This window comes from Sparus aurata, chromosome 6 (genome assembly GCF_900880675.1).
Source record: "Sparus aurata chromosome 6, fSpaAur1.1, whole genome shotgun sequence".
Taxonomy (NCBI): Eukaryota; Metazoa; Chordata; class Actinopteri; order Spariformes; family Sparidae; genus Sparus; species Sparus aurata.
In genome coordinates this window covers 23,440,532-23,454,318 of record NC_044192.1, presented here as the reverse complement: position 1 = coordinate 23,454,318, position 13,787 = coordinate 23,440,532, and the positions used below count along the sequence as shown (strand labels likewise).

The 13,787-nt window shown below is 39.1% G+C and overlaps 2 protein-coding genes and 1 long non-coding RNA gene across 5 annotated transcripts; all 3 read left to right on the top strand.

The window, feature by feature from the left end:
• Positions 1–344: 344 nt before the first annotated feature.
• On the top strand, positions 345–8,372 carry stx16 (syntaxin 16). Of its 3 annotated transcripts, none has more exons than XM_030420144.1 (9): positions 345–779; positions 4,252–4,263; positions 4,396–4,503; positions 4,629–4,769; positions 4,887–5,049; positions 5,149–5,237; positions 5,790–5,933; positions 6,258–6,338; positions 6,593–8,372. In XM_030420144.1, exons 1-9 carry the CDS (start codon positions 699–701, stop codon positions 6,692–6,694), a joined length of 921 nt encoding a protein of 306 aa, XP_030276004.1. In that variant the 5' UTR covers positions 345–698; the 3' UTR covers positions 6,695–8,372. The 3 variants fall into 3 exon arrangements, with proteins under 3 accessions (XP_030276004.1, XP_030276002.1, XP_030276005.1); XM_030420142.1 differs by having other exon boundaries at positions 345–824; XM_030420145.1 differs by lacking the exon at positions 4,252–4,263.
• Positions 8,373–8,911: 539 nt separating this feature from the next.
• On the top strand, positions 8,912–10,918 carry LOC115583377 (EEF1A lysine methyltransferase 3). The gene is made up of 3 exons (XM_030420149.1): positions 8,912–9,360; positions 9,459–9,570; positions 9,911–10,918. The coding sequence occupies exons 1-3, from the start codon at positions 9,199–9,201 to the stop codon at positions 10,303–10,305; spliced, it is 669 nt and encodes a 222-aa protein (XP_030276009.1). The 5' UTR covers positions 8,912–9,198; the 3' UTR covers positions 10,306–10,918.
• A 1,769-nt stretch (positions 10,919–12,687) lies between these two features.
• Positions 12,688–13,787, top strand: LOC115583385 (uncharacterized). Its single transcript, XR_003984358.1, has 3 exons — positions 12,688–12,707; positions 12,851–12,954; positions 13,468–13,787. It is a non-coding gene; the product is annotated as an uncharacterized LOC115583385 (long non-coding RNA).

Below are 13,787 nucleotides of genomic sequence, written 5' to 3'. Positions count from 1 at the left end.
TGAGTGCTTTAACCTTCCCTTGGACAAGAAACCCTACAAGCGCTATGGATGAAATCATAACAGCTACTAAGCTTGCAGCTCAACAGATCTATTTCCATGACAATCTGCTGATGAAGACAGTTTAAAACAATTGAAAGCTCTCAAAAAAGCAAGAAAGTGGACTTTAAGCTGTCAGATTAATGTTTCTGAGGTCAGTACTAATCTTTACAAGTAACATTTTGTAAAACAATCATGGAAATAATCATAGTAAATACAGACAGACTAATGTCTCTCGCCGAGGCGGCAGGAGGCGATAATGAGCTTCAGTGACAGATGACAGCTGCAGTAAATGAGTAGTAGAAGAAGAAGCAGTAGTTACGCAGGTGTTTACGTTTTCCTACTTCCGTAGCTGTCCAAGCGGAGCAACGTTACTAATCCAACGTTAAACCCAAAAAAAAAATTTGAGGAGAAACTCTCGGTCATGTTTGTTATTTTGAATTTAAGTATTAGAGATGTCTCTAAGATGAATAGTATTTAGGTCGTGTGCTGTCCACTGTAGGCGCTGTATCGCGAGTTTTGCTCATCATCCATCGCAGGCAAAGCTAAAGCTAAAGCTAGCGGTGTTAGCTGCGGGTCAGCGGGCAGTGGACATAATATAATAAATCATCGCCTGATCCGCACTTTGTCCAGTGTTAAACTAGGTATCAAACAAGGCAGTCATGGCCACTAGGCGTCTGACCGATGCCTTCTTGTTAATGCGGAACAATGCAATCCAAAACCGGCAGATATTGGCTGAGCAAGTGAGTACATACGACCCCCGTCTGAGTACACGTAGCAATGCTGCGGTGAGTGGTCTGCATCGTTTTGACATTTTACTGTGTGTGTTTGCATATAGCCAGTCACTGAGCTGTGGTAGCTAGATACAACTGTGTGTTCGTAGCTGTTAATAATTACTCAGGAAGATGCCTGTGCCCCGTAATTTCACCTGAGGACTGATTAATGTGACTGAGTGAGGTGATGGGGGAGGATGTGGAGGAGTGTCAGGCATGTTATTCAGCCATTCATAGCTACTTGTCAACACTAAACGTAAACAAATGAAATAAAACTAGCTAAGAAGTAGTCTGTATTTTCTCATTTCTAGGTTAAAAGATAACATTGTTAAATAGAATGTTGTAAAAAGTTAAAGCATGCTGTTTTAATGTCACATTGTGCTCCTCCATAGTAGAATGTGTGCTGTGGCCAGTGCGTAGTCATTTGATTTAGTCTAGATCAAATCGTGCCTGTGACTTGTAATCGATTGTTCCCCCAGAACATAGCTGGGGTTCTCCTCTAGTTAGTCATAACAATGTTTGACACAAACTGAGGAAAACTGCTGCATAAAATTCCTGAAATCTGCTGCTTGTCATTCAAAAATAATGGGTTTTCTCTTGTGGATCCATTATGAAAACCAAGAAGGCTCCTCAGCAATCTTCTGGTGAAACTTATACTCTATAGTATACAATGAGACTTCATTTCCCCCTCTTCACTGTTCTTCAATAATAAGAATTAGGGATGTGCTGATCTGAATTTCTCCCTTCTGCCAATTTAAATATATCCCAACGCAGGGGACTGGATACCAGCCTGAAGCCATAGCTGTCTTTTTAAATTAGTACAACAGCTACCTCCCTGTGAGAAAACTCATTAGAGTTGAATAAGACAAGATTCTGCACCAGAGATTGTCTTGCCACTGAATTGGAGCCTGAGCCATACTGGATTTTTGTGGCCCAAACTGTTACAAATAATACACACACATATACATAGACACACATCTTTGCAATGATCCTTTAAATTATCCAACACAACAATATGTATGTTATCGAGGCAGGATAATTCACAGTTAAAAAACGGTGTTGTCCAAAATGACATCAGAGTACTGAAACAGTACACTTCATTTTGAATTTAAGACAAACTGCTCTGCTCCATAGATTAATAATTTAGCATCTGTGTCTTCATTATGTTATGGGGAAAAGAGAGTTTTCATATCGGTGCTGGATGTGCTGATATGATAAATCCTTGACAGGCCAATACTCACTGACAGACATATCAGTGAGGCTCTTGACTGAACGAATATAACTTATAGCAGAAACAGTGTTTTTATAGTAACATTGAGAATGAAACTCTATTAAAATCAGTCACAACTTGACAGTCTGCACGATATTGTCAGTGTCAGGGCTGAATGCAAAACGTCACATTTTTCTTTCCTAATTACTCACATTCAGTCATTTTTAAAGAAACGCTTCACCCCATTTCAGACTTCTGTCATTATCCACACTGCCAGTTAAACTCCATTACCATTGTTATACTACAAAGCACAATGTAGTCAACTCACTGTTAGGACCTTGAACATGAGCTCTCCTGTGTTTGGTCTGGAGTTCACCTTTTGTCTAATGGAGGAGACCAGGTGCTGGGTACACTTTGCAGCAAGCAGCTGTAGGATGTGTGTGACAATCCACACCCAGTTATGAACATTTTAACCAGTTAACTACTCGCTGAGGTAGATTCATTTCTGCCAGCCTGTACTGCCTGAGGCACTCAACATGTGAGGTGCGTATCCCATCAGTTGTATATCGCAATTCATAAAATAAACTGCAGAATTTCAGCTGCTGAGCTGGTTGATGATTTTTCCTTTCCTGCGGTTACTGACGGCTTGGAAAGGCTCCTCTTTCTCCTGGTTGCATATTGGCTTATTAGTGCTTGTCAGTGCAACTCTGTGTATGTAGAGTGGCATGCTGGGGTTTACCTCAGGATCATCAGGAACATCAGTACTTAGGCTCGGAGTAAAAAATGGGGGCGATGCTGTGGCCTGGTACTCCAGTAAAGTAAAAATGATTCATGCTTGACAGTTCATTAGATGAACTGCTTTCTGCTGTCAGCGTAAGTGTCACAGCAGAGTCACCTGCATTTATACAAGAGCTCCTTCAGTAAGGTATCCTGCTTTTTACCGTTGCCTATTCATTCATACATTCAAGCTTTATTTAAATTTCGAAAAATCATCGACGGCAAGCCCTCATTCTCAATGATGTCGAGACCGCAAATACACAGAATGGGTTCAAAAATGTGATAACAAACAGAAACAACTAACATAATCACACATAAACTTCGAATAAACAGAATGAATACATAAAAATGATAACAGATAAGAAGAAATATGACAGAATACAAATAAAATGGAAAACATTGCTTAAATTATAAACTGCAGGCAAACACACATGACAAATAATGATGTATACATCATTATACCACCTATTATTTAATAAAAATATAACTTAAGCTACAGTTAACTTTCACACTGATGACATGGTATTAAAGTGTTTTTTGCCCTGCAGCCATCTTTCACCTGCTTACAGGACACTTGTTGCACTGTTTCAACCATGTTGTGTGTTGGATCGCTAAAATGGAGACATTAAATGTTAAAAATGATTTTTGTAGTCTAATATCTCATTTGTTTTGAACGGTCTGTTCACTGTATGTTTGGTCCTGTTTTCTTTGTATCAGGCTTCATTCTTCAATGTTGTAAAACAGTGTTGATTTAAACGTGTCCGCACTCTCCGCCAATGTAAGAGAGAAAAGTCACTAATGTACAGAAAGGATATGTAATATAGGTGTTACTTAGTTGTTAGTTGTATTTATGTTGCATCCAAGTCACTTTATTGTAGCATTATACCACATTCATTTCATTTTGCAGTAGTACAATGATGACGCATCACATATCCTCAGGCTCAAGTATATTTGCACTGGCTTAAAGGCAATGACTCAACTACAACTACTGTTTTCCATATGTACACTCAGCGTACTGAAGCTGCTTTACACTCAGGTTAACAATAACTCACTGTGCTGGAATAAAGTCAACTTCCCACTCATTTTAAATTGTCTTGAAAATATTTCCTTTCTTGAGGCAACTATTTCAACCTCTTTCTTTGTTACCATTTCTCTTGCTTTTAATGATTTGTTTAAAATGTAATTATTGATCAGATTCACAGTTTTACACTTATGTACATATACAAAACTCAAGGCACATGTGAATTAAGTGAAGGTGACCCTATGTGCCTCTGCTTTACTTAAATTATCATTCTCAAAGTCATTATTTGTTCATAGAGGTGGATGCAAAAACACTTATTTTGATATTGACTGTCACATTTTCCGGGGCTCACTTCCTGTTACTTCTGTCTTTTTCTCTCCTTTTCCTTGTTTTCTATTGGATGGGACCAATCTGCTCTCTGCCAATCACATTAGGAACTTGATGAGGTACTGTTGTTTCACTTCATGCTAGAATTACTAAAGACGCTTAAAATGGTGGACCTCGATCATCATCATGTTGAATTATAAGCCTATTTAAAAGGTTTTAATAGAATAATTTGCTTTCCATTTCTTTCCAAGATGGCTGATGATCGAATGGCCCTGGTGTCAGGAATCAGTCTGGATCCTGAAGCTGCCATTGGAGTCACCAAGAAACTGCCGCCCAAATGGATAGAGGGGGTTGATGAGGTAAAACAGAGGCTTTGAACTGGAACACTAGTAAGGAGACCTATCAGTAAGAGGCTGACCGATTCCAGATTTAACCTAAAGCTCACAAACGCATCTGTTTGGATTCCTTTTAACCATCATTTCAGATCCAGTATGAGATCACACGGGTTCGGCAGAAGATGAAGGATCTTGCCTTACTTCATGACAAGCATATGAATCGTCCCACGCTCGATGACAGTAGTGAGGAAGAGCATGCCATAGAAATCACTACGCAGGAGATAACACAGGTACAGTGAATTGTTTGCATGTATTCAATCATTTTAATTGCTCTATATTTCTTCTTGTGCACACAGTCTTAACAGCATGATAGTACTGCTCACTCCCTAACTTTGTGTTCGATGCAGATGTTTCATCGATGCCAGCGAGCCGTGACGGGTTTGCAGTCTCGCTGTGGCCACTGCACCGAGCAGGAGGAGAGGCTGTTGAGAAACGTGGTGTCGTCCCTGGCACAGAGCCTGCAGGAGCTGTCCACCAATTTCAGACACACACAGTCCGGCTACCTAAAACGTAAGAACTGCAGTTCTTCTCTTGTATCGCATCTCTTTCATCTTCAAGTTGTTTTGTTTTCATTCCATCTAAGCGTCATGTGAAATGCTTACATTCCAGGTATGAAGAATCGTGAGGAGAGGTCAAAGCACTTTTTTGACTCTGGGCCCCTGATGGAAGAGGACGAAGAGTTAGCTGTTTATGACAAGGTGAAAGGAAAACCTCTTTAAGTCAGTCAAATAAAGCCCCCTCGTTTTTTTCAGGCACCTTTTTACAGAACAATAAAAACAGCACAGTCAAGGACAGACAAGACAAGAAAAACAAACATCCATTAAAATTCTGGATGCCCACTGTGTTATACAAATGTAACTGTTGACCATCAATGTTGGTAACTTCGTGTTAATCTCATTAAAAGACAGGAAAGGACAATGAATAAAGTATACTGTATGTTTGGTTAAATGTAATTACAATTTCTCTCTCTACAGTTCATAACCAGGGATTTTTTTTAAGAGAAGAAATTAATGACCAAGTATTTATGACATTTAAGCTATTTTAAACATTAATGTACAGATATCTTTTTGCCTCAGTCTTCAAGGTGTATGCCAAAATCTATTGATAATTAATTAAATACAGCATCGCTACTTGTTTTTCTTTTCTATTTTGACATAAAATTACATTTGGCCACAATGGATACATGTGTTGCTGCATTTGTAGTAAGAATTGTTACTGTATAATCACTGACTGTCATTCTTTGGTTTCAGGGGTTCACAGACGACCAGCTGATGCTGGTGGAGCAGAACTCAGTAATGGTTGAAGAGCGAGAGAGGGAGATCCGACAGATAGTGCAGTCCATCTCAGATCTGAATGAGATTTTCCGGGACTTGGCTGGAATGGTGGTGGAACAGGTATTTGAAGCTGTCGTGACACGTTCTCACACACACACACACACACAGTTAAATAATATAACTTTGACTACAGACAAACTTTCTTGTCTTCCGTGTATTAAGGGTTGGGTTGTCAGTGAGCTTGAATGAGAATTATTAGTGTTAAAACAAACCCAAGGTTAGATGTTGTCTGGCAGTGCTGCACTAGACTGCTAACAATAAACCTCCTCATATTATTAGAATATAACAACACTTTTTCCTTTTGAAAATTCTTGATTAAAATAACTAATCTACATCTAAATTGCTATTCCTCTACTAACAAATTCCTTGTTCTTCTTTCCCAAGGGCACCGTTCTTGACAGAATTGACTTCAATGTGGAGCAGGCATGTGTTAAAACAGAAGATGGATTGAAGCAGTTACAAAAGGTAAATACAAAATGCTTTGTCTCCATTAACATTTAGACTTCTTGGTTAGGTAGCTGTCACCTTTTTTAATCACAATTTTGACAAATCACAGGTCACATTGTTATTAATTAAAGACGTATTTCCTGTTGACACCAAATAGGATCAAAAATAAAATTTAGTATAGTGGAAGTAAAGCAGCAAATGTAAAAACTCATTAAACTGAAAGCAAGTGAAATACAGTATTTGATTTTTTCCTTTCTTTGTGTTCTTTGCAGGCAGAACAGTATCAGAAGAAAAACAGAAAGATGCTGGTCATTTTGATCCTCTTTGTCATAGTAATTGTTCTAATTCTTATTCTTTTTGGAACAAAGTTTTAATTTTGCATTCCCCTGGCGTTTGTTTTCTGTGTGGGTGTTTGTTGTGCATCTGTGTGGACTTGGACTCTGTCTCAGTTCTACTCAAAACAAAGATGACTGCCTTTTAATACCCACAAGGAAATGAAGAAGAAGAATTCCACGTCTATTTACAGGTGCACTTTGGGCTGTGTGTGGTTGATTTTAATGAGAGAAACAATCAACAATGCGTTTGAGCCAGGGCTGTTTTATCAAGTGACTTGTACCCAGATCGCCAAGACTCTGCGACAGAGGTTTGTCAAACCTGACTATATAGACATATGTGTCTTAACAAAAGAAAAAACAAAAAATGGACTACCAATGTTTAAATGCTTAAGCAGACCATCCTCTGCTTAATCTCAAAGCACGAATTGTGATGTTTGTTGTGTGACTGCATCGTTTCTGTCCAGTATCATTGCAAACATTTTGTTTCTGTGAGGAAGATGTGATGCAGTATGCAATTGCAGCAGATCTAATTTTACTGCAAATTCACTTTAATCCCAGCATTGCTTTCATGTCCCGGCTCAGTATTTTGACCTTGAAAGACTAAAAGAAAGTGTCTGTATTAGGACAGTATGAGACCTGATTTGAATAGTCATTCAGCACCAATTATATTCCTTTGGTTGAAGGACCACTTGTTATATTTTTTTTTATGATTTAACTTCCAAGTTTAAAAATAATAAGATTGTTTCACTCCACTGTTTGCCTGATGAGGGTTTAGACAGCCATGAGCTCCTTCCAATTCATCTGGTAATTTTAAAATCAAACCCAAGTCACACCGGATGCACTTTTCATAAAGTGCCCATTTCAAAAACACTGTCTTGTTTTTCGTTGGTCACGGTCCTTGCATAAAGTGCTACCTTTTTTAAACTCTTGCAGTTTGCACATATTGAGGCCTGAGGGGAGAGAGGGTGGCTGTGTTATGGATGTAATACTACTGTCATCTGTGTGATGAAAAGAATTATTTATTTTTTAATGACTACAAATAATCAGGAGGTTGGGACGTGTTCTGTCTCAGGCAGAATTACTGTATATTGAGTAAAGTGTATCTGTAGTCTAAAACCCAACAGTTATTGTACTTTCCACTGAGAAAACTGTGATATAGTCCAACACAAGCAGACAGTTAAAGACGGCATTGTTGTTTTATTTTCAGATTGGACTTATTACATTTTGGTTGGAAATTCTTTACATGTGCTTGTGTTCTATAAAGACTGATAAGCTGGAACGATGAAGAGCTTTATTTGACATATCTGTACTCGACTCTACACTTTATACACCTGTTAAAATCATCTTTGTCATTGATGTGAAGTTGTGTGTGAAACCTGGTTATGTCTTAGTGGTACAATACTTAAGTTTCGTTTTCCAGACAAAATGGGTGAGGAGACGGAGACTTGTTTTTTTTTTTTTTTTTTTTTTTTTAAATAAACCTGGAATAAGATGGTGTTTTGTGTTTTTCATCTGCAGCACCGATGCTGAATATATCTACAACAAATCTGATCCTTTATTTTGATCATTTATTGTCAATGCAAATAACTTTTGAAGCAAAGATGCAGAACATGTCATGGTTTATGCTTCTTACGTGTGAGGATTTGTTGTTTAATATGACTGTAAATTATGTGTTCAGTTACTGTTAATTTGGACAAAATAAGCATTTTGGACATCCTTTTTGGACTCTTGTGATTGGCATTTTTCCTAGTTTGACCAACACTAAGTAAATAAAACAATTGGCAGATTCATGGTGGACATAATTGTAAGCTGCAGGCTTACGAATGTATGAATGAGATCATGCATTGTTTTGAGAGCAGACACTTGTCTGGCTGAAATTGCCGGCTATGAAAAAATAGGATGAGGATGATCTGGGGTTTTTTTTTTTGGTTTTTTTTTGTGATGCACTGATTTGAAGTCTGGCAGCACATTAATATACCAAGTAATAGTAAAGCAATACCTAAATCTCAGGGTTACAAATTAAAGATTCAATAATATGTACGTCATCCGCCAAATAACATCAGCAACATCTTATGTATAAAGTTTCTGTATAAAACAGAGCATTTAATTATGCTCCTCCATGATTTTATATGTAATGGCAACACAGTGAGGACTGCACCTAGAGTTAACATGCGACTGGTGTGAAGAGTCCTAAAGTTATTTTTGGGAACTTATCCCTGACCCGGAAACTAAGAGGGTTTGTTTTGCATTTCAAATTAAAAGCCTCGTATACATCATTGGATGTATAAAATGCATTCTTAAAACAACTGCAACTAAGCATCCATTTCCCGTTAATAGAGTAATAATACATGTTTATAAAATGTATATCAGTCTCTGAAGGTGCAGACTAAACGTTAAAAACAACCTTAACATGTGAACTAAATAACAGACACAGTTAGCTAACGTGAGATGCTAACAACTGGACCTGGAAGGCGACTTACTCAATGCTCCTGTTTGTCGCTAACGGTACATCAAGTTAACCATTTTAATTTAATCTACCAGGCATGATTTGTTCAGAGGATGAAGACGACCCCTTCCCCGTAGACGACGGTCTGTTTGCCGACACATTTTCTCAAGACACTGTTTACAACTTAGTCGGCCAGGAGCTGAAGATAAGACAGGTGTTCGGGGCCAACCTCGGCGTGGCTGCCCCGGTCTGGGAAGCTGTAAGAGCACACTCGGTTTAAGTTAAAGCCATAGAAATGTACGTGCTACAAGTTAGTGTGAGGTTTGTGTAACGATAAGTATGTTCGTGTGTACACAGGCGTTACACTTGTGTCGTCACTTGGAGGAGCAGTCGGTGGAGTTGAGAGGGAAGCGCGTCATCGAGCTGGGAGCAGGGACTGGTGTGGTCGGGATCCTGGCAGCACGACTCGGTGTGTTTGCACTGCAGATTGTTCTGTTTATGAATGGAATGAGAGGCTCCTGGACCTCTCCTGACTGGTTTTACACAGAAAGATCTTGATGTAGAAGTCCGTTAACTGTCATACTCAGCTGTTGATGCAGCTCTCACGTGCCTCCACCAGAGGCGCTGTACACCTGCTGCAGCTACCACAACAGCTGATGTTCCCAAAGCGTCAACATACAAGAACATTACTTGTCAGAATTCTCACAACATCCTTTCAATACATGTGTAGTTCCTGAATACATATATCTGTAAATAAGATCAACAGCACGTTTTGAATCACACTCTCCTATCAAAACCACCTTTTGCAGGTGCAGCTGTGACCCTCACAGACCTTCCTCTGACTCTCCCTCAGCTCCAGGCCAACGTCTTGGCCAACATGCCACCCGGTGGTTGGCTGACCACCCCTCCCACCGTCCTGCCTCTGTCCTGGGGCGAGGACCACGTGAACTTCCCCTCTGACTGGGATCTGGTGCTTTGTGCAGATATAATTTACCTCCCAGAGACTTACCCACTGCTTGTGGAGACACTAGCTCATTTGTGCAAGAACGGAGCCGTGGTGTATCTGTCATCCAAAATGCGAAAAGAGCACAGGACTCCATATTTCTATGAGGACTGTCTGCCAAGCAGATTTAATGTTGAGCTTGTCAACCGTGATGACAAACAAAACAATAATATATACAGGGCATCGCTAAGGAAAGAGTAGTGACAACCTGTCTATGAGTCTGGTGTCTTAGGTGCCTTTTAAAATATATATTTATTTATGTATTTATTTTTTAAATATATGTTTTCACTGTGGAGGGATCAGATCTGCTGTTAAACTGGCTGGGGTGAAGGTCTGCTCATAAATACCTGATTTCAGGTTCTTCCTTTTATCACTTGTTTATTTTGTCTTTTTGACTTCATGTTGTCATTATTAGGCACACTTAGTTTGGTAATGTTGTCAAAGAATTTCTTAAAATAGGGTCAACAGCTCCTCTCGGGAATTTTCTGCCCTTCCTCTGACATTAAAATGTCATATATTATCACCTTGGATTATCCTTTATTGTTAAAACCTTTAGGGTCTCTCCAGGTTCATTTTATCAGTACAGACAACATAGGGGCCTGTTCGCACATGATCACACATCCTGTTCTGTTTTATGCAAGTGTCTGGAGCATGTTACAAAGTTGTTTGAGCTGCCTTATCCTCAGATATGACTCAAAAAAGACATCATCACATCTTTACAAGCCCTGGAGAGTGATCTCCTCAAGCAGCTATGTACTGTGGTTGATTGATCGTATATGAATACAAACATTTAAAAACATTTTTATTGATTTGATGTGACATGTCTGTGTTGGTATTTTTGTGTTTAGTCTCCTGACTGGTTTGAAATGGGTGGAAGCTAGTGATGTCAGGCCACTGCCCACCAAATCTGATCAAATCACATCCACGCAATCCTGAAGAAACACATCTATGGAGTGTTAAACCTTATAAATAATACCTTGTCTTTTTTACAAACTTTAATTTAAAGTGCCGCTTGTCTAATCATGAATATTTAATGTTGTGCTGTTTAAAGGTCTTTAAATTAAACTAAAACCAGCCCTCGCTCCACAGGACCTGATGGGGTCCATCATTCACTAAATATTGTCATGATCATCTCTGGGATAAAACTTTAATGTACAACCAGTGTCAAAGCTCAGAAAGACGCAAAAAAAATTAATTTCCTTAGTAATGATGGAAACATAATGCAGTTGATGTCATACTGTTAGTGTGATCTGTCTCTTCAGTCTAGACTGGTCTCTATTTTATAGGCTGTTCAAATTCAGTTGCAAACAGCTAATATCTCCAGGAAAACAGAACACTTTTACTGTGCTTTTACCACAAACAAAATCATCTTTGGATTTTAGTTTATTTCATGCATTTTCAGTCTTCCCTCTTACTGTTCTGTTGTATTGTTTTCTAACATGGATCCTGATCTCATCTGAAATGCTTCTAGCGATAATCAAGCCGGACTTAACTATATGGCAACATCAACCTTTTGGTATATGTGCTGTTGATATCCAGGACAGTGTTGTTTTTATTGAGATCTATAAAACCCAAAACAAAGTTCATCCGATCCCCAACTATTGTGTCAACATCAACAGATTGCCCTCCCTGCAGCCTGCTGTCTGTACGTACTTCATCCCCTCCCTCCTGCTCTCTGCTGATGTACAGACTTTCTGTTCAGAGAAGGAAAGCCTGTTTGTTACGCTGGAGAGTTTCAAAGAAAGGGAGACAACCCGTCCGCTGCCCGTCTCTCCCTGTGCTACAATTCAGCCGACAAAACAACAGATCCCTATCTCCATGCAGAGTCTGCTCTCCATCACGCCGAGCACCTCCCACACGAGCCAGAGTCCTGCAAAGTGCACATCACTGCTTTTGTTGTTCCTGATCATTTGGGCAAAGTTATGGAAGCAGCTGCTAGTAAATGGTGACGTTGATATGAACATCTACTTAGAAAAAGTTGAAACAAATTATCTCTTTAAAAAGTTGTTTTTTTCCCCCCCAACCACAATCTTAAATATTACTTTTAATTTGCAGCTGTGAGATTAAGGGTCTGAAATATTCAATTCTAATATTCAGCCTAATCTACATAATTACCATTAATGTCAATACAATTATGTCAAAAGGCTTTTTCACCTAAAGCTTATGCATGCATAAAACTATAACAGCAGCCTCACGAGGGCTGTTTTTATCTGCATTTTAATAATTTAGTCAGTCTATCTGAACTAAATTCCATGTAAGTTTGTAGTTAAACTTTATACTAAGTTGTTAAAAAACTACCGTGCTGCTTTCCCCTTGAAGTCACCTTTGTACGATTTTAAAGAGTAATGATGTAGCTAAACATAGCGTTCCTAAAAAAACCTGATTAAAAAAATTCCTCTGTGGTATTTGAACTGGGCATGTTGTCTGGATGAGAGGAGGATGGGCTAACAGTGACAGGGGAGTGTGTGTGTTTGTGTGAGTGGAGTGGGAGGGGGACTGAAAGCCACTGTCCTTTTAAAACAAGTTGTAGTGTTAGGATTTCATTAGAGCTTGTATCACCTTATGAGCAGCGAGGACAGTAATCTTGAAAACAGCTATTAAAGGTACGTGTTTGTGTGTGTCGTGTCACTCCATTTGTGTAACAATATATAAACTGCAGGTGACACTTTTTGAAATCTTTTTTTCATGGTCAGTGTCACAAAATGTACTTTTTAAGCCATTAAATCTTTATTTTCCAACATTTCAGATCTGAGTATCAGACCAAAAGATGGAGTTCTGGCCCGAGAATCAGGGACAATCATCTTTATATTCAAAATTTGGTACTGTTCCTGGAAGAAACTGTACACATAAGTGAGTTCAGTGTTATTATTACTTTTACTTTATTTTTTTCATCTCTGCTTTAAGGGGTCTACTTACTCAAAACAAGGGTCTATGGGCAGAGGGTGTCGTACACTGTACAGATTGCAAAGCCCCCTGAGAAACTGACTTGACTACTTTATAAATCAGTCTAATCTTTGGATATAGTCTGTTGACATTGTTCAAGGCTTGTTTGAAGGAGCTTAAACTTAATTTGTACAGTATTGTGTTGATTAAAAAAAAGTAATGCTCAACAAACAATTGGTTGCCTTTTTAGCTGCATCACTGCAGACTTTTTGACCCTTGACCAACTTCAACACTGACTTATTCTGCGATTTATAGCAGTACATTATTTTTCATTTGTTTGATATTATCAGTGGACCATACTGATATAGTAAAGTGATACCAAAAGGAGCCACTTGTTGAAAGATTTTCTGAAAGATAGCATTAAAAAGGTTGTGAAAGATGGCTTTGAATTTACACACTTTTCCACCATTTTACCCACAGCTACCATGACAGACATCAGGCAACTCATTACCCATTGTACTATGGCGAGCAGCAGGATCAGAGCAGGGAGTCCAGTTACTGGACTGTACCAGGATCAAGAGTTGCAGGGGCTCCACAGGAGTACACTAACTGGACGGACCAAGACCTGGCTGCCGGTGCTTCTTCCCACTTCCCTTTTATTCTAGATCGTCACCCTCAGCAACACCAGGACCTGGGAGAATATCAGCTGCATGAAGCCAGAGAAAGAGAGTGGACTGTAGCTCAACGAGCAGCAAGGGATTATGAGAGAGGATTTCTGAGGGAGGGATGGCAGAGGAGGT